Below are 22,224 nucleotides of genomic sequence, written 5' to 3'. Positions count from 1 at the left end.
GGTCTCCCGGGCACCTGCCCCTCGGGTCTCAAGCCCGGGACGCCGCGCTGCGCCATGTTCCGGAAACTGAAGCAGAGGCTCAGCGAGGAGCAGCAGCAGCTCCAGCAGGCTCTGGCCTCGACGCAGGTGCGGTGGCGCCGCGCCGTCCCTGGCGGCCCCCGTCCCGGCTCCGGGCCCGGAGGCGGGAGCGCTCTTCCGCGACCCTTGACCTCTAATTTGAGGATTTCCCCCTAACTCCGGGCCGGGAACGGGCCCAGGGCGGCCCGGGTCCGCAGTGTCGGGGACCCGGCCCCCAGTCCTCACACTCCGTTCCGGAGGTGGGTGCGCGGCCCGGTCCTCCGGGACGCCTGACCTCTAGGTTTCCCCAGCGCAGCTACGCTCGCCTGGAATAGGTGGGAGGGGCTCCGACCTTGCAGGACGTTTGGCCCCCTCCCACCCCCCGCCCCGGCCGAGACCCCAACTCAAGAATGAGAGCGGGATGGGAAAGCTTGGGTCCCTTGTCCTCTCTGACTTCTTGGCGGAAGTTTCCTGTCCCATCACCGACCGGAGGTGGAGTATGTGTGCAGGGCCGGGATCGCGCGGGATCCTGACCTGTTAGGCGAGGGTCAGGCCGGCCGGTGGTCCGGGGCCGAGGGCCGAGCCGCTCCGGGCCGGCCTGCGCGCAGGAGCGTCGGACCCGAAAGAGGAGGCGACGTGGCCGGCGTCCAGTGCCCGAGGCCGTCACGAGTTAGTCACTTCGCGTAACTTGGCTTGTGCCTGTCCCCAGCCGGTCTTCTGCTTCTCTGAGAGTCTGGTTCCGTCCGCTGTTGCTTCAGGAAATGACAGTTTCTAGGAAAAAGGGGGCGTGTTAGCACGGTTAATTTAAAGAAACCGTCTCCTAGACACCGGTGACAAAATGTGTTGTGGTGCTCGCTGCAGTTGGTCCCTTGAGCAAAGATGAGGGCTTCTGCTAAGTTCTTCCCAGCTTTTGTCCGTCTCAACGGACTGATCAGTTCTGTCTCAGTTTTAGAGTTTCTGTAAGAAAAGCTGAGTTTTGATTAATTTGGAGACATTTAAAGATACATTTTAAAAATATAGCATTTATCTTACACAGCTTTCTAAACAACCGTTAAGCAACTGATTACCAGCTACCAAATTAGTTATTGCACTGAGTCGATTCTGGAACTGTACGTTGAAGTTGTCTTAAAAGCTAAAGCTCGTGTAGAGTAAAACTGAAATACATTGGAACATGACCCTGAAGCCTTGTTCATTCTCCTCAGTAAAATGTGAATAGCTAATAAAATCTAAATACTGAATATCTTACTTTTCATACCATTAACTGTGAGCTTGAGTAACGGTACAAAACACGGTCATTAACAAACAAAAGACTTAAAAAGTGGGGTGGAAATGAGGAATGTGGGGAAATACCATATTAGTGAATGTAAAGCACTTACATTTGGGAATGTTTAAAAATACAATTGATCCAAGATTCCATCTCTAGAAATTTATCCTGAGAAAGTTTAGGATGCATTAAAGATTGGGCCTCGTGGATTTTTATTGGAGTGCTGTTTTAATAGGTAAAAACTGGCCAAAAATTAAAACTTAGTTAATAGATCGTATTCAGTCGTCGGCTATCATGCATCCTTAACAAAATCGGACATTTATTGGGTTCTGACTAAGTGAGAGGCATTTTGCTTTGCATTTTAGGTGATTCTTTTATTTAATTCTTATATAAACCAAAGAGGTAGACACTCTTCTAGATGAAGGAGTGAGGCTCAAAGAGATTAACTTGCCTGATGTCACACAGCTACGGAAAAGGAGGCGGTAACGCGCACAGGTTTTGTGTGAAAGGGCAGAGTGAGAAGCAGCGTGTGAAGTGTGAGCCCAGTATTGCGGAGGGAAATATGTAAATAAAGTATGTTTATATACAGGCAGTGACAATAGTTTAAGAAAGAAGTGCTTGTGAGCTATTACTATTATTTTAGAGAGGGAGCGAGAGCGGGAGGGGCGGGCAGCGGGAGCGAGAGAACCTTAGGCAGGCGCCACGCAGGCTCCATCCCACAGCCCTGGCATCATGGCCTGAGCAGAAACCGAGAGTCAGATGCTCGACTGACTGAGCCACCTGTGTGCACCAGATCAGTTTTCTTATTCATAACGTTCAGTTTTTTCACCAAAATGGATTGTTTCTGTGCATTACCTGAGAGAGGTGGTTTTTAGAATAGTAGAAAAGTTAGGAGCAAGCTCACATAGTCCCTGAGCTTGTACACCTCGATAAATAAAATCACTTTGTGTATAAAAGATTTTTATAAATCCTCTTTGATAATATGTATATTTTTCGAGAACATAAAGAGTTACATTGTTAGCGATCATCTACTGGTAGAAACTTGATTCTGCTCTGGTCTCAGATCAGAGGAGCCATGCCCTCAAGAGTTTAACAGGGTGTGAAAGGCATTTTTCCCTTTTACCTGCTCAAGAGGGTTTGTTGTTGGCTCTTGGTCTACTTTTTGTAATTTTGTAACCTCCCGTGCTGTCTGCCTTGTCTTTCTTCGCTCTGCTTTTGAAGTGTTGCGGTCTTTGAATCAAGACACGTAAGCTTCCAAAATTTTGTGTGAAATAAGGGCGAGTACCTGAGGGATTCATTAGTGTATCAACACAAACTTTGAGACATTTGTTTTGAGGTTTTAGAAGGCCTTTGTGTGCATACTTCCTGGTCCTTTTCATGGGTGAGGTGGCCTGGTAGGTAGGTTTCTAGTAGATGAGTTGTTAGGCATAGATAATTCTGGGATTAATGAACCATTTTCATTACAGTATTTGTAAAATTTTCCAGCAATAATGACAGTGATATACTGTGGTGTCCCTTAAGAGTTTGAAAGCATTTAATAAAAACAAGGTAACCTTCTGATATTCCCCAATCACTTCTCTTTGGTTGGTACTAAGAAATTTGCATCCATCCGTGCAGATATTACTTTAAGTAATTATTTAATCAACTCTGATGATGACTTGAGCCTAAGTAATCACCAATTAAAAATGAAGTTAAAACATTTTATTTTTTATTATTTTAACTTTTGTTAAGGAGGCTCCAACACGGGTTGAATTCATGACCCTGATATCAAGACCTGAGCTGAAATCAAGAGTTGGACACTCACCTGGCTGAGCCATCTAGGCGCCCCAAGTTCTGTTTCTTGATTTATCTGATTTTTCTGGGTCACTTGTTATATTCTTATTGATCGTCTTTTGTTTTGCCTTTTTTGGGGGGTAATTGTTGTTTGCTTTTTTGTCTTGTGATTGTTGTTTGTTCATTTTTACTTGTGAAGTCCTAGAGGGTGATTTATTTTGTGGATGACGTGGATTTTCTCTGCTCTGATGCGCTTCTCTCCTGTGTGGAGAGAGGTTCTGCCAGCCTAAACCAAGAGGGTCTACAGACTTGAAAGGTGACCGTATAATTTATCATGCTCACGTTCTTGATAGTGAAAGGGAGCGCCACTAAATACGTTCGGGTTGGAGGAGGCTGACCTCAAGTCCTGTGTGCCACACAAACTCTTAATTAATCCCCAAGAGGAACAGTGAGGACAGTAATTTCCCATTCTAGTCCTTTAAACCCGTGATCTCTTTTCGTAGTGGAGGAATTTGCTGCTGACTCTTCTTCAGCCTTCTGTGCAGATTTGGAGTTTGCCCTGATTTCGCAACCAATTTGAATCCTTTTGCCTTTGAGTCTTCAGAATTTTGTTATGATGTTTTCACCGTTGATGTTCTCTGTCTTGTTTTTGAGTTTTGATTAATTTATTTTTCTACTTTTTTCTTAACCTTTGTGTCAATAGGTTTTGGGGAGGGAGAGGAGGTAAACAGTAGTATTCAGTCTACATTCTTATGCTAGAAACCTAATCACCATGATGTACCTAAACATAAATTCATCTTCTGAAATATTAAAAAAATTTTTAAGCTTTATTTATTTTTGATAAAGAGAGACAGAGCATGAGCAGGGGAGGGGCAGAGGGACAGGGAGACGTAGAAACCAAAGCAGGCTCCAGGCTCTGAGCTGTCGGCACAGAGCCCGACGCGGGGCTCAGAACCCAGGAACTGTGAGATCATGACCTGAGCCGAAGTCTGGCGCTTACCGGACTGAGCCCCCCAGGCGCCCCTGAAATGCTTGATTTTAAATTATAAATTCTCAACAAGGACAGATTCCTTAGATTGTAAGGATACTATCTGATTTTTCTTATTTATTTTATAGAATCGCTTGGTTAAGTTAGCACGCACCTCGTGACTGGCCTTGAGATGCGGGTTAGCAGCAGCTGGCCCCTGACGCCGCGGAGCCGGCAGCCCCTTGTTGCCCGCTGTCAGCTCCTGGTCAGGCTGAAGATGAGACACAGGGCGCCTCCCCGTCAGGCCTTTACGTTTTACTGGGCGCCTTGTATTGAACATGTTACTCGTGATATTTAATTTAAATTTTAAAACAAACGTTGGCTTTTATTTTTATCAAAGTCATAGAGTACATGGTTTAAAAAGGCCAAGCACTGCTAACACGGTGTTAGGCAAAACCCCACTGTCCGCTCCGGCCCTCCAGGCCTGTTCTCCGTGTTCTTAATGTTTTGTTTGCCCAGATACTTCACCTCATATTTCTAGTAGCAAGATCTTGTTGCTTTGCTGGTTTGTCGATTTGTACATTATAAACTGTACTTACGGGTTTCCTGCCGATGTCGATGATTCTGGGAGCATCGATCCGTTGTTTTCTGTTTGCAGCGTTGCTCTTGAGAAGTCCGTTGTCATTCTGCCGTGTCTTTCTTCCTGGAGACTTTAGGATCTTCCCTTTATATCTTGTTTCAAGTTTCACGGTAAATGTGCCTTTGCACGATTTCTGTATGCATCGGTCTGGACACTCTGTGGGCACTGCATGGTGACTCCTGTCTTGCGCTGACGTGCTTGGAAACTCTTAGGTATAATTTCTCTGATAATTCCCTCCCCTTTGTTCTTTCTCTTTTCTCCTGAGCTGCAGTTTGGGGTAGTTTTTGTGCCTTCAGGATAGATTTTTTCTCTTTTTTTCTTTTACCCTTTAGTTTCTATTTTTGGTGGTGGTGTGTGTGCGTGCATGCACAACCGCGAGTATTTGGTTGTTTTTGGTTTTGCTCTACTTTCTAGAGATTTCTTCAACTTCTCAAACTTTTCAATTGAATTTTTAATTAATTTTGGCTCTCTTAAAATTTCTAAGGGCTGTTTCTTACTCTCTTTTGCTTTTTCATAGCATTGTTCTTGTTATATAGATGTAATATTTTTAATCACTCTGAGGATAATGGTGATTTGTTTTGTTTTGAAGTTTTCTTTTAATCTTTATTGTTTTGTTTGTTCTAGTTTGGGTTTTTTTTGGGGGGCTCACTTTTTTACTTTGGAAACTTTATTGAGTGCTCTGGGCTATCCATTCATATTTAAAGGTGAGGCACTAAAAATCTGATACTCTTTGGAGATGGCATGTGACCGAGAGGCACTGGGGCTCCCTGCTGAGTTACGTTGGGGAAACTGTCACCGTGCTGGTAACCGGAGTTCTTTTTATTTATTTATTAAAAAAATTTTTTATAATAGTTTATTGTCAAATTGGTTTCCATATAACACCCAGTGCTTCTCCCCACAAGTGCCCCCCACCATGACCATCACCCCCTTTCTCCCTCCCCCTCCCCTTTCAGTCCATGGTTCATTGTCAGTATTCAGTAGTCTCCCTTGATCTGTGTTCCTCACTCTCCCCTGCTCTCTTTCCCCCTTCCTCTCCCCATGGTCCCCTGCCAGGTCTCTCCTGTTAGACCTATGAATGCAAACATATGGTATCTATCCTTCTCTGCCTGACTTATTTCGCTTAGCATGACACCCTCAAGGTCCAATGGAGTACTATATGGCAATGAGGAAGAATGAAATATGGCCATTTGTAGGAAAGTGGATGGACCTTGACGCAGTTCTTTTTAAAGAGATCAGTTGGTTTCTCCAGAGAAGCCTGATGCGTTTGAGGGGCTCCAAGCCGCGCTGCCCTTTCTGGAAGCAGGGCTCCTTCACTGTGGGCGGTATGACGTAATGCCCCCGAGACTCCGGATGTGCTCGCCTTGTCCCTCCTCCCCAGCGTGGGCTCGCCCAGTTTGGAGCCTCATTGGCCCTTCAGGTTCCTCAGAGGCTCTCTGAGCTGGGACGGGGCTGGGGTCTTGCAGCCAATGCCCTGTTTTGATCTTATCGCTTCACTTTTGCATCTTGCATTATATTTTTTGCTTCTTATGGTTCTGAGGGTTAAAATAGGCTTGCCTCTCCTCACTGTTCCCATCTGTAGGTCCTTGGGGTTGTAGTATCTTCTTCTGTGTTAAATACTTTACTGTTCCTTCTTCATACCAGTCTTCTGAAAATCGGTTGAAATTTCTTAACTCTTTGGGGGGTAAGTGGGAGCATATAGTCCATCTGCCATGTTTGACTGGAAGTTTTCTTAAACTACTTTGGGTGAGTGGATTTCACTGTATTAAAAGGCTTGTTTTGAGAGGTAAGCACTTATAACGTGAGCAGCAGTATTCATTTCCGGCACTATTTTAGATGTCAGGGGACGGAAGGTGCTTATTAAGGACAGGTGAAAGCCCTAAGAATTTTGGCAGTTAGAATACCTAGAGGTTCATGTGAAGAATTAACTCCCAAGTTACTTTGGCCATTCCTGTCGAGCTGGAATGTCGAGTAGATTTGGAAGAGACTTAGGGCGCCTGGGTGGCTCAGTCGATTAAGTGTCTGACTTCGTGTCAGGTCATGATCTCACAGTTCCTGGGTTCGAGCCCTGCTTCGGGCTCTGTGCTGACAGCTTGGAGCCTGGCGCCTGCTTCAGATTCTGTGTCTCCTCTGTCTGCCCCTCCCCACTCACACTCTGTCACACTCTGTCTCTCAAAAATAAATAAATGTAAAAAAAATAAAGATTCGGAAGAGGCTTTCAGCAGGGCTGTGATAAGGATTCTGCTCTTGTGTCCTTGCCATGGCTGATTATCCATGGGTGTGCGAGGGAAAAAGGAAGCCAGATTTTGTTATGCTTATGTAAGAATAACATCTCATCTCCTTGAGGCATAACTTAAATCATGAACTAAGTCAAAAGCAGCCAAATATTAATGTCACCAACTTCATATTGCATAGCTAACCTAAGTTGTTTATAAGGAAACTTTAAAAAGTTCTTCATTTAAATCTTCTTCATTCTGTTCTTTTTTAATGTTTATTTTCAAGAGAGAGACTAGGAGCTGGGGAAGGGTGGGGGTGGGGTGGGCAGAGGATCCGAAGCAGGCTCTGTGCTGACAGCAGAGGCCTGAGGTGGGGCTTGAGTTCACAAACCGCGAGATCAAGACCTGAGCCCAAGTCAGATGCCCGTCTGGCCGAGCCCCCCAGCTGCCCCTCCTCGGGCGCACTTTGTCTGGAATTGCAGTACGTGTAACTGCCCAGTTTCTAAACGAGCAGTGGGCTAAAGTGAGCAGAGGAGACTCACTGCGAGTTCCAAGAGTGACAACCGACCTAGACAGTGTTAAATTATGTTCAGTTTCTGTTTATCTTTAAAAGCTAGAATGTGTTAATTGATTTCAGAAAGTTATACATTCAGAATGGATACCCCTCATTTTACCCCCCGAGCCTCTCAGGCGTCGGTGAGGGTTAGCCGGTGTGACCTGTGACCCTCGGCGGGCGTCTGTATCCGGGCCTGTGCCTGTACTTATATTTACGTCTGTAGTTTTCTAAGTCGAACAGTCCAGCCATCTTGAATAATTCTTCCCATGAAAACTCCCAGGTAATAGAGCCCCTGATGAGTAAACTTTGGCTCTCACGGTTTTGACAATATGTAGAACCTGACAGGGGCGCCAGAGGGCTCAGTCAGTTAAGCATCTGAGTCTTGATTTTGGCTCAGGTCACGATGTCACAGTTTGTGAGATCGAGCCCCACGCCGGGCTCTGTGCCGACAGTGTGGAGCCTGCTTGGGGCTCGTCTCTTGTGCATGTGTACGCGCGCATGCTCTCTCTCTCATAGAATTAAAAGATATATAGAACTTTTCAGTAATATGAATATCCAAATTTTGTGTTTTTGTTATCTTTAGATTATATTGTTCGTCCTAGAGTTAATGCTTTTTAATTTTTATTTTTCATGACAACTAAAACACATTTCTATATCTGATGTACTCGGGGCTGCGAGTCGGTGGCTGAGTTTGTACACACTGCTTCCGGAGGACGGCGTGGCCTGGGGAGAGCCCGTGAAGAGGGCTGTGCACTCAGTGGATTGAGCGGTGGTTTTTTTTAATGAAAGAGTAGCTGAGTCAGGAAATATGACATCTGTGTCATAAAGATTAAGGTTCTGTAAGATTTTTGTTTTTGATGTGTCTCTAAAATGGGTGGGTTTTTTTTTTCTCTTTTAAGTTCATTTATTTTGAGACAGCATAAGTAAGGGAAGGGCAGAGAGAGAGGGAGAAGAAAGAGAATCCCAAGCGGGCTCCCAGTTGCTAGCACAGAGCCCAAGGTGGGGCTTGAACTCATGAAACCGTGAGATCATGACCTGAGCTGAAACCGAGAGTCAGGTGCTTAACAGATTGAGCCACCCAGGCGCCCCAAAAGGGTTTTTTTTTGTTTTGTCTCTTCACCTTGTGGTCCCAGTGAGAAATCTGAGAAACAGTGATCCAAAGAACACCAGGGAAGTGAATGAGGGAGTCAGAAGGCCTGTGTCCGAACCCAGAACCCAGACGCGGCCTGGGCAAGCCGCGGAGGCACCCCGGGCTGCTCGTTTTCTCTTCAGAGGAGAGACATTGGGGACGACAGAATCTGCGCTGCTTACCTTTCGGATCGGTTGTGAGGCTCAAAAGAGTAAAAGCATTTGTTGGGGTGTCTGGGTGGCTCAGTTGGTAGAGCATGTGCCTCTTGATCTGAGGGCTGTGAGGTCACGCCCCACGCTGGGCAGGGAACCTACCTTAAAAAGAAGCGTTTGCAGTCATAGGGCACTTCTTTAACAGTGCGTCCTCGATGCTCCTGCCGAGCATTGCATTTGCCTTGAAGGGGACCATGGGGTAGAGAGACAGTTACCCTAGTATAGTGGGTACGGGGTGTTGTGGCTGCACGCAGGAAGGCGTTTCTGGAGAGCGGGTGACCTCTGGGCAGAGTCTTGATGGGTAATGAAAAGTCATGGCATAGCGCCAAGCCAGTCAAGGCTTACTGTTCCCAAAAGTGCTGGTGTATGTTTCCTAATGTTGCAGAACAAGGCTCTGCAATCTTGGTGCCTAATGACCCGGCCGTTACTCCATGGTCTGTGGGTCAGGAGTCAGTGTGGGCGCCTGGCCGCCCCACTGAGCGCCTCCCAGGACGCCAGCCGGCCTGCGTCCGCATCTGGGCCTTAGGGTTTTCTTCCACCTTCGCGTGGTCCTAGTAGAGTTTAGTCGAACGTGGTTGTGGGACTGAGGTTCTTTCTTGTTTCTTCCTCGCTGCTGAAGGGGCCACTCGGCTCCCAGAGGCTGCCTGCGGCTCCTTGTCACCTGGCCCTCCCAGGCGTTTGCTTTCTTCCAGGACAGCAAGAGCGCACCTCTCTGCCTTTTGCCCTGTCTCTGCCCTCGCAGTCTCGTTGGAAGGGCTTTTGTGACGAGGCCAGACCATGCAGCTACTCTTTGGATTGACTCAAAGACTGCCGATCAGTAGCCTTCAACATGCCTGTAGAGGTCCACGTTCCTATGTAAAGTGAGATAATCGGGGGCGTGATCATCACACTTACAGGGGGAGGCTCATTGGGGTCATCTCGGAATTCTGGCTACCACAGCGACCGAAGGGTTTTCTTACACTGAATTGAGGCCTGTGGTTAGTTCATGATCCATTGGTGGGCAATAAAGTTATTAATTGTGAAACCTATCTGAGCTTCTTGTGGCTGTCAGAATTAATTAGACCAAGTTTAGTTGGAAGGAATCTCAATCCATTTATATTTTGATTTTTGTTTTTAGTTTATTTATTTTCAGGGAGAGAGAGTGAGCGGGGAGAGGCAGAGAGAGAGAGAAGAGAGAGAGAGAATGTCCCAAGCAGGCTCCGGGGTCAGTGCAGAGACTGAAGTGGGGCTCGAACTCACTAACTGTGAGATCATTATCTGAGCTGAGGTCAAGAGTCAGGTGCTCAACCGACTGAGCCACCCCAGGTGATCCTAAATCCATTTATATTTTGAAGTGAAGATATCCCATTAAAGGTCCAGGCCCCTTCGGATAAATGCTCAAGTGCGGTTAGTGTTTTGTGCATGTTTCACATCTTACAGTCGAATGTGATGTCTGCGATCCGCACTCCTGCAGCCGGGGGAGACCTGGCAGCCGTGAGGCCAGGCCTGCCAAGTGGTACTACTTTTCTTCACCTTTGTAAACGGCAGCCTCTGATCTTGCCAGTGAACCCAGAGCCGACGAGGCTGTCAGTTACCGAGTAGGCTCACGGGAAGCCAAAGTATGAAGACGCATTGGCGGTTGTAAACGCTTTCAGGCGGGCGTGCTTTTCCAGCGACTGGACGGCTGCGCCGCAGGACGCTTCTCTCCGTTGCCCGGACGACGAGCTTCCCGTTCCTGCGTCTGTTTGCTCACATCCCTCCCTGTGACTCAGGAGTTTCACATGGCTGTGTGTGCCGGGAGCTCAGGGCCCCTGCTCTAGGTGACCGGGGGACCGGGTTAGTAAGTTTTCTGAGTTCTAGTTTACGGACTTTTAAAAGAGCGGTTTAGAAGTTTAAAAAAGGTTATTAAATTTTTTGTCATTATTTTGTTGACATTCCCCCCCAATTAAACTGTTTCCTTTTGATTTCTGCTTTTGACATAAAAATCTCTTTCCCCTTCGGTGATTATAGAAGTAGACTCTCATGTTCATTTGTATTGCAATTTTTAAAACCTGTGAGTTAAATGGGTGATGGGGATTACGGAGTGCACCTGTGATGAGCACAGAGTATTGTGTGGAAGTGTTGAATCACTACATTGTAGCCCTGAAACTACTATTACGCTGTGTGTTAACTACCTGGAGTTTAAGTCAGAGCTTGAAGAGATCTTTACTACAGCTTACGTGTGAAGGAAACTTCCGATTGGTGTCTCTCCCCCGCATGAATGGCCGTTTGTATCTAACCGTTCATGGACCATCTATCTTAATTTGCAGGGTTACACTTGCTGTAGACCACATGTGTGTCTGTGTGTCTGTGTGTCTGTGTGTGCACTGTTCCTGAGGATCGCTCTGGCCTCGCCATCACAGTCTGCGCCCGTCAGATAGATCAGCGTTCCGTTTGCTCATTCATCACTCATTTATTTAACAAATAGTTATCAAGTGCCTTTTATTTATGTAAAGCTATGCAGACCACAAAAGGGGAAGACATTGAGACTTATTTCTATGTGCAGATGAATTCCATGTGTAGGTGAGGGAGGATTGTAGGGTCTGGACTTCATGCTTTTAGGACTTGTTTTTAATTCACCTTAGCGTATACCTTAACCTTCTAGTTTAAATTTTGGACCTTTCTCCTAAAGGATTTTATCCTGAGAATTAGAGGAGCTAGGCTGTCTTTTACAGAATTAAATGGGTTGATCTCAGGATCAAGCTGCAGTGTGCAAGGTAGACTTAAAGCAAGGCCCTTGAATGTTTGCCTGTGGGGTGCCTCCATTGGTTAAGGGTCCAACTCTTGATTTCATTTGGCTCAGGTCATGATCCCAGGGCCATGGGATCGAGCCCCGTGTTGGCCTCTATGCTGAGCAGGGATCCCTCCTTTGGATTCTCTCCTCATTACTCTGCCCTTCCCCCCTTGTGCACACTCCCTCTCTCTCAAATAAATAAACAGTAAAAAAAAACGAAATGTTTGCCGGTGCATTACATATTGAATGTTAGAGCTGGAAATCCCTTTAAAGATTAAATTGGCAACCTTATTGTTTTCAGTGAACTTTTAAGTTTGGAATAATTTTGATTTAGAGGATAATTGCCCAAATAGTACAGAGAGTTTCATATACTCCTCAACTGGTTTCCGTTTACCCTGATGTTATCTTACGTTAGCTTCTCCGCCTTACATGAAGACGCGCGGCCTCAGAAAGTTGCCACCGCTCAGACCATGGCTCTGCCTGGTGGCGGAGGCATTCCAGGGGCCAGGTGGGCAGCCTAGGGCTTCTAGTGGATTATGTTGTAGGTATTGTTTTCTGTTCTTCATGTGTGTGTCTTTTTCCTTGCTTTCACGGGGTTCTTTGGGCGGGGGCTGGAGAAGGACTCCACGGTATATAGCCCATTAATCAATGAAGTCTTTCTAATTTGTGCAATAATTTTTTAATCTAGGCTTCCTCCAGTAGTTCAACGCCAACAAGAGCCGGGAGCAGGACCTCTTCATTTACGGAGCAGCTTGATGAAGGTACCCCCAACAGGGAGGTGAGTTTGGAATTTCTTCCTCAATAAACCTCTTGCAGGGAGCTTATTAATCTAAACTGTAGGCCGTATACTACCTTATTGTAACGGGCTAGTTCTTTAATTGCCAGTTGTTTTATTAGCAGTTACTCTTTTTTTGTAAATAGTAATTATGTTTTTGTAAAGTGTGTCTTCTTTGAGAACCTTAATTTGAGAGGATAATATATACTGCCTTTAATATTTGAGGTTTATAATAATCTGATAATAAATCGTTCAACGTAGCAACATACAGGGACAAGTTTTATATTTTCAAGCTGTTGATTAGAAACCGTGTAGTAACGTAACTGATTTGTGACTTGCAGCTAGCACCATAGTTAGAATAGATTTTTTTTCAACTTTTTTTCCTACTGTGAACTGTGACACAGATACGGAAGAGAGTAAAACAGAAAAGCACAAGTCAGTCAGCTGTTGTGCTGTGAACCCCGCGTAAGCACCGCTGAGGTCGAGAAAAGGAGCACCGCCAGATCCTAGCACATTTTCTCCCCCCTAAAGATCACTGTCATCCTGACCTTTCGGTATTTGTTTCCTTCCTCTTCTTTTAGTACCAGCTGTGTCTGCCTTCTGTTGTAAAAAGCACTTGGGCTGTTTACAGCGTCTGGTTATTAAGACCACACTGCCGTGAGCATCACTGTCCCGTTCTGGCACCACATACCCGCATGCCTTCTGCTGTGTCCGCGGGAGCAGACCACCGGGTCAGAGGGCGTCTGTAGTTCCAGCACTTTAGGAGATGATGCCCGTTGGTGTTCAGAATAGTTGTGGAACTTTCCCTTTCTGCCAGGGGCTTCTGGAAGTTGCTGTCGCTCTCCCTCCTTGCCAGGCTTTTCAGTTTCAGCCACTCTGGTGTGTGCTGGTCTCTTACTGTAGCTTTAGTAGATGACTAATAGGACTGGGCGTTTTTCATCTGTGTATTGGCCTTTCAATACTTTTGTGTGTGTGCAAAGTGCTTGTTGATGTAGCTTGCTCCTTTCTCTGTTGGTTTGTCTTTTGTTGATTTGGAGTTTTTATTGGACGTGGCCTGCGCGTCTCCTGCTCTGTGGCTTCCCTTTTACTCTCCTGATGGTGTCCCTTGATGAACTGGAATTCTTAGTTTTATTGTACTCGGCTTATTAATACTTTATGGCTAGTGCTTTTGTTTCTATTTAGAGAATTCTTTCTTACCCTGAGATTATTTTACTGTTTTACTTTCCAAAAAATTCTTTTTAATTGAAATATGTTTGACACACGATGTTGCACCAGTTTCAGGTGTTCAGCGTAGTGATTTGGCAAGTCTGTGAGTCCCGCGGGCTCTCCTGAATCATGGCCGCCGCCTGTCAGCACGCAGGGACGTCACGGGACCCGTGGTCATAGCCTCTGTGCCAGACCTGTGTCCCTGCGACTCGGTCACTCCATGGCTAGAAGCATGTGCCTCTTGCTCTCCTTCGCCCAGGCTGCACATCGTCTCACATCCCGTTTTACTTTTCACATTTGGATCTACATTCCGTTTGGAAATGGTTGTGTCAGTTTGGTGGGAGGCAGGGATCAAGCCTGTGCTCCCCCCACCCCACCCCCGTAACGCTATCCAGTCCTCCCCTTCTTTCCACGTCCCTCTCGTGTGCGACCTCGTTTTCAGAAATGGAGTCTATATTGAGGGGATTTGTCTCTGTGCTCTCTGTTCTGTTCCCTGGTTTGCTTTGTCTGTCTGTGATGTAATACCACACTGTCCTAATATTTTATATTAAATCTTTAATCAGTGTCTTATATTAAACCTTGCCCTCTCTGTAGAGCAGGTCCTTCCTGTCTTAGTCAGTTTGGGCTTCTTTAACAACATTTCGTAGACTAGGGCTTAAACAACAAACATTTCTTTTTCATGGCTCCAGAGGCGGGCAATCCGAGATCAAGGTGCCAGCAGACTGGCTGTCCAGGGAGGGCTCTTTTCCAGAGGTAGCAGTGTTCTCATGAGGTCTTAGTGTGGGCCCTCCTCACCACGTGCACCCAGGAGGAGAGGGGTGGGTGGGAGTGGTGGGAGAGACAGCTTTCCTGTCTTTTTTTATAAGGGCACTAATCGATGCCATCATGAAGGCCCAGCCTCTTGCCCTTAGCTGACTGATTACACCCCAGAGGCTCTGCCTCCAAATAACATCACAGTTTGAGGGCTAGGGCTTCAACATGTGCATTTGGGGGGATACACCCCAGCACCCCACCTTGTTCTTGAACGTCTTGTTACTCTTATTCCTTTCCATATAAATTCCATATAAATTTTAGATTCAGATTTTCAAGTCTCACAAAAACAAACAACAAAATAGAACACAAACAATGACAACAACAAAACAAACCTATGGAGATATTGATTGGGTTTGCATTGATTCTCTAGATGAGGCTGGAGAAAGTGTCAGTATTATAAGTCAAGTGGTATAATTTTGTCAGCGTTACGAGTAGTACTGTGCTGAGTAGCGTGCACGGACATGTGTGCTGTTCTTCCGTAGGATACAGACCGGGGAAGGGACTGCCGCGATACAGGGTGGGTGCAGATGTGAACCTTTTGATGAAAGTTACAGTAAAACAAAACTTTTAAACTCTTTATAGATGTCGATAGCGAAATAAACACTTTATAGTACAGTTATTGCACTCAAAGTCAGTGGCGTCTTATGCTCTGTCCTTGGTGCGCACATGTAAAGATCTGGCAGACTTGTGTGGACGTAGGAAGTACATGCACACTTTCCTTGTGTCGCTTCAGCTCAGGGCCTGATCTCACAGCTCCTGAGTTCGAGACCCACCTTGGGTTCTATGCCAACCGCTCAGAGCCTGGAGCCTGCTTCAGATTCTGTGTCTCCCTCTCTGTCTGCCCCTCCGCTGCTCATGCTCTGTCTCTCTCCCTCTCAAAAATAAAATATTAAAAAAAACATTAAAAAAAACATTTTAATTGAATATTTCTTTACAAAATAATCTTTTCCCCCCAAAATAATCCTTCTTGAAAGGGATGATTTGAACATTCTTTTATAATAGGCTAAGTAAGTAAAGGTTATTTTGTTATTTCTTCCCAAATTCCCAAATTTCGATCCTAAACATCCTGTGCTTCTTTGGGTTTACTTCAGAAGTCATTTCCGATGGAAAGAGCAGCAGCATCCTTTCATCTCTTTGCTTTTGAAATATTTTCTGACAACTCTGAAAGGTATTTTTGACCACAAAGTACAAGGCAGACTAAACGTCAGTTTGATTTATTTTGCACTAAGTACGTCCTCATTTCATAATTAAGTTATTGACTAAAAGGCCCAGCTCCTCCCACTGCCTGGGGTTCTGCCTTTGTTAAGCCTCTAAGATGTTTAGTCCTTGGGGGCTAGGATCCTGACTTTTTGTTTTAAATGTTATAATGTTTCTTTTTAGCAAAATGTGGGAGTTTCACTTAAAATGTAAATCTCTGTTCACCTCTCCAGTAGATCCAGTAAAAGTCTTTGTGATCCAGAATGCTTGGGAAGTAGATGGTTTCATTAAGTTAATTTGATCAGTTAAAGGTTTTACCTTTTTTCAGCTATTGCTGACCCTCCTGTGTTTATGTTCTTGCGTTGGTAAATACTGTCTGTGAATCTAAATAAGTGTGTCTTTGGGTGCAAGCTTCCTTATAAGGAGGCAGGAAATCACCTGTATGGTCACAGGCATCGAAGGTGCAGCTGGGCGGGCTAGGTCGGCCCGGACTCAGATCTATAGACTTCTTCTTCTTTTTTTTTTTTTTTAATTTTTATGTTCTTTATTTTTGAGAGACAGAGACAGTAGGAATAGGGGAGGGCCAGAGAGACAAGGAGATACAGAATCTGAAACAGGCTCCAGGCTCTGAGCTAGCGGTCAGCACAGAGCCTGATGTGGGGCTCGAACCCACAAACCGTGAGATCATGACCTGAGCTGAAGCCTGACGCTTAACCGACTGAGCCCCCCAGGCGCCCCAGATCTGTAGACTTCTGTACTCTCTCATCCTGCGGAAACGGCAGATGACATATGCTTTGTCCTTGGGCCGCTGGGCGTGGCCTCCGTGTAGTGTCAGCCTACAGCTTCGCTCCCTTTTTGTTGCTTGAGATGAATCTTCTTTGCCTCTGTCGAGCAGGGTGCTCTAGAACAGCAGAGTAAGACCATGTGCCAGGCTGACCAGGGCACAGAAAGCTACCAGAGCCTCCTGCCCTCTGCTCCACTTCGATGATTGTTTAAAATTGAGATTAAATTCTTGTAACATAACATTTACCATTTACAAGGGGCACTTGGTGCATTTGTAATATTGTTCGTTCCTCAGATCTCTCCAGTTCCATGGCATTTTCGTTATCCCAGAAATAAGCCCATACTCGTTTCGCACTTGCTCCCCGTGCTCCCGCTCCCTGTTCCCGGTGACGCTGCTCTGCTTGCTGCTGGGTGCGCTGCGTGCACGGCGCCACACACCTCGTCACCCTTTGTGCCCGGCTCCCTGCAGGCAGCGTGTTTTCTAGGTTCATCCGTGCTGTAGCATGTTTTAGTACTTCATTCCTCTTTTATGGCGGAATCTGATGATTTTTCCAAGAGACGAAAATCTGTGTATATAGTTTGGCATAGACTAGTGAGAAGAGGGTGAGTTTTGAAGTCTCCTGGATCAGCCTGGATTTACAGCCTGGCTCTGCGGCTTGCTGGCTGGAGGACCTTTGGAAGTTAACTTTTCAGTGACCCAGGTTCCCCCTTTGTAAAATGGAAGTAAGAATACTCACCTTATGGAGTTGTGGGCACTACCAGGAATATAGCATAGGAGGTGCTCATTACGTTGTTGGCTGGCGGGTCGCCATGGAAGACGGGAAGGCCTGCCCTGCTTCTTCGGCTCAGGTCCCCACATGAAGGAGGGAGACAGACAGACTGTTATGTGGACTGAGGTCCTGGGGATGTTACCTGTCTCTTTCCTTGTTGAACTTCTGAAGGAAGGACTGGTGCCTTCACGTACCTCGCTCAGCAGCTTGCTGTTTCTCAGGCACGCTTCCCCGTAGATTAGGGGCCAGAGTAGGCATGGCCGTGCCTATCCTAGGGACTTGTCTATTCAGTATTTTTGTATTGTTTTTAATTAAATTCCAGAAGTCAGTTTATTTTCTTAGAATCCTTTTTTCCCCTAAGTAAAAGATGCTTAGCAATAAACAGTTCTAGTTAGTTGATGGATTCTGTCCGGTTTAGTAGACGCCTGTTCACATATACCATATGCTTTTCTGCTCCTTGGCTTCCCTGCATGCCAAGGGACAGCCTGCTGCAGTGACGGGGCCACAGGCCCGCATCCCCTACCTGCCGTGTGACGTTGGGCAAAACTGCCTTCAGCTTCTTGGATCCTTAACGTTGTGGCGAAATGCATATCCCCGTCGTAGGGTTCTTGTGAGGAGCAGATGAACTCAGAAGTATGAAAATACTCATAATTAGTGAATCCTATGCCAAATATTATTATTGTATGGAAACAAAAAGGCCTTTGCTGTGCCTGTCAGTTCTTGAATGGCATAGCACAGACACTAAATTTTTATTGTGACATTACAAGGGGAGAAATAATGAAGCGTTAGGCTGCTTTGGATTGGAATGCTTTCCCAAAATTCAGGAAAGATGTCACTGTGTGTGTGTGTGTGTGTGTGTGTGTGTGTGTGTGTGTGTGACTTTTTGCTTTTGTTTTTTCTTTTCCTTCCTTTCCCTCTCGCCCACTAAGACTTCATTTTCAAGCAGTGTGCACCCAACACAGGGCTTGAGCACTCTACCCTGAGGTCAGGCGCCGCACGCCCCGCCAACTGAGGCAGCCAGCGCCCCTCTCTTTGCTCCTTGTACAGCGGAGGTGTCCCGAAGTTCTCTCTGGTCGTCGTCATTCCTCGCCCGTTTGCACTGTTCCACGAGATCGCCCGGCAGGGATTCTTGACGCTCTCTGCTTTTGAGAGTTCAATTAAAGTTGTTTAAATGTTTGTTTATTTTTGAGACTGGGTGGGAGGGGTGGGCAGAGAGGGAGATGCAGAGCCTGAAGCAGGGAGCTCTGAGCTGTCCGCACTGAGCCCTCCATGGGGCTCAGACTTCCCAACTGCGAGATCATGCCCTGAGCCAGAGGTCAGTCACGTACCTACCGGGGCAGCCAGGTGCCCCTCAGCCTTTGATAATTCGTAAGTGCATTTTAGAGATTCATCCTGTTTCAGGGCTATGGGCGTTGTTCTTTCGGAATTACTGAGAAGTATCTTGAAAGTAATTGGTGAGAAGTAGTTCTTAAGTTGGCAGTTAATTCTGCCCCTAATCGTTTGATTTTCAAAGATGATATCCTTTTACATTAGGAGCTGCCTGCCCCTCCCCTCTGTCAGTTAACGAAAGTAAACAATGTCCCCGTCAAATTTCCTTGGTATCTAATCAGTTCTCATAGTTTTTCTTTTGATCTAACGATAGGAGAGGAGTTATATTAATAGGCTTCCTGCCGTAAGCTGGTCACTCGTTCCTTAAATCAGCTCTGTCTACGTCAGATCACCTTATTAGCATCCTGCTGCCCGCACTTCGATAGTTACTCTATTTACGTTCCTCCCAATTCTGTTTGTAAGGAGAGGGGTGTGTACTGTTTGTGTTATCTGTATCAGTTTTAACTAGTTGGGAAGCTTACTATCTTCCCTCTCCTTCCTTTTTCCCCTCTCCTCCATTTATTTAGGTCTTCTTTTTTTTTTTTTCCCAAAATATGGATACTTTTCAGAATCTAAGGTTTATGCTACTTTTGTTAAATTTATTCACAAGTATTTTATTCTTTTGGATGTGACTGTAAATGTAACTTTTTCTAATTTGATTCTTTGTTTTCTTATTGTTACTCTGTAGAAATTAAATTCATTTTTGTCAATTGAGTTTGTATCCTGCAACTTTGCTGAATTCGTTTGTTAGATTCTAATAGTTATCTAGTGGATTACTTAGTATTTTCTATGTACAAGATCATGTCATCGGCAACAGAGATAGTTCTGTATCTTCCTTTAATCTGGCTGCCTGTTAGAACATTTTCTTCCTGATCGCTCTGGCTGGGAGCTTTAGTGTGGTTGGACGGACGTGGTGAAAGGAGACACATTGTTCCTGATCTTAGGGGAAAGCATTTAGTCTTTCTGTCATTAGGTATGTGTACTTACTGAGACAGGCGTGTGGTTTTGTCCCTTACTCTCTTGATATGGTGAGTTGTATTAATTAGTTTTTGGATGTTAAACTAACCTTACATTCCTGGATAAAGCCCACTTGTTCAGGGTGTATCTCTTTTATTGCTGGTTTTGATTTGCTAGTATTTTGTTGAGGACTTTTGTGTCTGTCTTCTTCGAAGCTGTTGGTTTGTGGTTTTCTTTTTTGTGATGTCTAGTTTTGGTATCAGGATAATCCTGGTCTCATAAAGTGAGTTGGGAAATATTCCCTCTGCTTATATATTTTGGGAAGAGTTTGTGAGGATTGGTGTTCTTCAGATGTTTGGTATAATTCACCAATGAAGCCATCTGATCCTGGGCTTTTCTTTGTGGGAAGTGTTATAATTACAAATTCAGTCTTTTTACTTTTCATAAATAGTTCTATTGACATTTTCTCTTTCTTCTTGAGTCAGTTTTGGTGATTTATATCCTTCTAGAAATTTGTCTTTATCATCCAAGTTATCTCATTTGTTGGCATGCTGTTGTTCATAGCATGATCTTAAAATCCTTCTTATTACTTTTTTTGAAAAATTTTTCTAAAACAATTTTTTTCTAATGTTTTATTTATTTTTTAGAGAGAGAGACAGTGTGAGCAGGGGAGGGTCAGAGAGAGAGGGAGATACAGAATCTGAAGCAGGCTCCAGGCTCTGAGCTAGCTGTCAGCACAGAGCCCGACATGGGGCTCGAACCCACAAACTGTGAGATCATGACCTGAGCCAAAGCCGGACGCTCAACTGACTGAGCCGCCCAGGTGCCCCAATCCTTTTTATTTCTATAAATGCTGTAGTAATTTCCCGTCTTTCATTCCTTATATTAGTAAGAGGAGCCTTCTCTGTCAGTCAAGCTAAATATTTGTTTATATCATTTTGAAGAACTGACTTTTAGTTCGACTTTCTTGTTGAGTGTGCTGAGCATTTTCAGAATTAGAGTGGTGAGGTGATCTTTGATGACTTACTTTTCTTAAGTCTCAGGTACTCTGGGACTTAGCAAAAATGCCTTGAATCTGTATTGCTACTTCCTAGTTTGATAGAAGTTTCTTCCCATCTTTACATACCCTTGGTCTTTTCAGCGGTGATCAGGACAAGTGAATGTTAGATACCTTATGCTTTTTTGCTCCCTTTTTTGTTGAAAGATTTTCTGTAGTAGATGCGTTCATGCAGGCACACTAGTCTGTGCTGAGTGTTTTCTCACCTGCTGCTGTCCACATGCTGCAAACAGTTTTATTCTCGAGTCTTTAGTAGAAAATATTATCACAAGTACTTCTTCAAATACACATTGTTGGAAATAAAAACAGAATGAGTTTACTGTATCCTAATAGTAGGTATTGCAACTGACATCTGTATGTAACAGTGTCTAGGAAGATAGAAACACGACTCTGTCTTCAAAGCATAGAGACTTACATACACTCACTGAGTGAGTGCGTAAAAAGTAAAACTTTTTAGTGACCTAAAGTGAGTAAAAGGTCAGAGAGAGAGGGAGACAGAATCCGAAGCAGGCTGCAGGCTCTGAGCTAGCTGTCAGCACAGAGCCTGACGTGGGGCTCGAACCCACGAACCGTGAGATCACGACCTGAGCTGAATATGAAGTAATAATTTTCTGAAAAAAGAAGATAAGTTGCAGGGGAAAAAACGGACCTAAACAAAAGTTGATTAGGTAGATCTGAAAGAGAACCAATTAGTAATCCTTGAAGTGAAAAAAAATTGATAGTAAAACATAAGTCAAAATAAAAGACAACTCCCAATTCATGGGAAAATTAGGGTATTCAGAAAGAATACTAAGTAATCCCATCAGAAACACAGATACAGAGAAAACCGTGAGCGTGAAAGACACGGAGGACCGATGGAAAGCCGTCAGCAGGTGCCTGCGGGGAGTCCCGTGTGTCTCTGCGAGCGCTCAGACACACAGAACTCCAGTCAGCGTGCGTCCACTGATGGCTCAACCACACAAGAAGTAAATTAGGTTCTAACAGATTTGGATTAGAATTTGAACAGAGTTTCAGAGACATGGAATTGAGACAGCATTTGATTGGGAATGTTTAAGAACTGATGTGTTTACCGTGTTCACAGGGTAAGAAGTGAGTGACCAGGACAGCAGGTGGGGAGAAAAGCGCTGTAGGTTTTGAGGTAGTGTCAGTGGAAACTATTTTTCTTTAAAGATTTATTTTATTTTAGAGGGTGTGCAGGAGCAGGAGAGAAGGGCAGAGGGGGCAGGAGAGAGCGAGAGAGCGAGAGCGAGCGAGAGAGAGAGAATGAGAATCTCAAGCAGGCTCTGTGAGGCTGGATCCCACAACCCCAGGATCGTGACCTGGGTTGAAGTCGGACGTGCAGCCACACTTGGCCTTTCCTTGGGCTGGAGGCAGGAGTGTAAACTGTTCCCTAGCAGCACCTTCCTTTGAGATGTCTGGGTTTTCTATACTTTATATTTTTCTCTTAGAATTTCAAATACACTCTTAACTGTGGAATTTTATTTGTTTGTTTGTTTATTAGTAGTATTTATTTAACTTATTTTTTAATTTACATCAAAGTTAGATAGCATATAGTGCACCAGTGGTTTCAGGAGTAGATTCCTCAGTGCCCCTCACCCATGCGGCCCCTCCCCCTCCCACAGCCGCTCCAGCAGCCCTCTGTCTGGTCTCCATATTGAAGAGTCTCATGTTTTGCCCCCGCCCCCCCCCGTTTTTATATTATTTTTCCTTCCCTTCTCTTATGTTCATCTGTTTT

The 22,224-nt window shown here is 45.1% G+C and overlaps 1 protein-coding gene and 1 long non-coding RNA gene across 8 annotated transcripts in view; one reads left to right on the top strand and one right to left on the bottom strand.

Annotated features, from left to right (window-relative positions):
* LOC115292452 overlaps positions 1-795 on the bottom strand; it is a 17,695-nt gene extending 16,900 nt beyond the window's left edge. Inside the window, exon 1 of the long non-coding RNA XR_003909001.1 lies at positions 592-795. This is a non-coding gene — a long non-coding RNA (uncharacterized LOC115292452). The remainder of the gene's footprint in view (positions 1-591) is intronic.
* The window catches only part of GOLGA4 (golgin A4), a 108,600-nt gene continuing 86,382 nt past the window's right edge, over positions 7-22,224 (top strand). For all 7 annotated transcript variants that reach the window (XM_029940578.1, XM_029940574.1, XM_029940577.1 and 4 more), the window contains exons 1-2: positions 7-126; positions 12,252-12,341. In XM_029940578.1, the coding sequence (XP_029796438.1) occupies positions 55-126; positions 12,252-12,341 (162 nt within the window). In that variant the 5' untranslated portion in view covers positions 7-54. The remainder of the gene's footprint in view (positions 127-12,251; positions 12,342-22,224) is intronic.

This window comes from Suricata suricatta, chromosome 5, assembly GCF_006229205.1.
Source record: "Suricata suricatta isolate VVHF042 chromosome 5, meerkat_22Aug2017_6uvM2_HiC, whole genome shotgun sequence".
Classification (NCBI taxonomy): domain Eukaryota; kingdom Metazoa; phylum Chordata; class Mammalia; order Carnivora; family Herpestidae; genus Suricata; species Suricata suricatta.
Note: the sequence above shows the minus strand (reverse complement) of the source record. Positions and strands in the feature narration are given on the sequence as shown.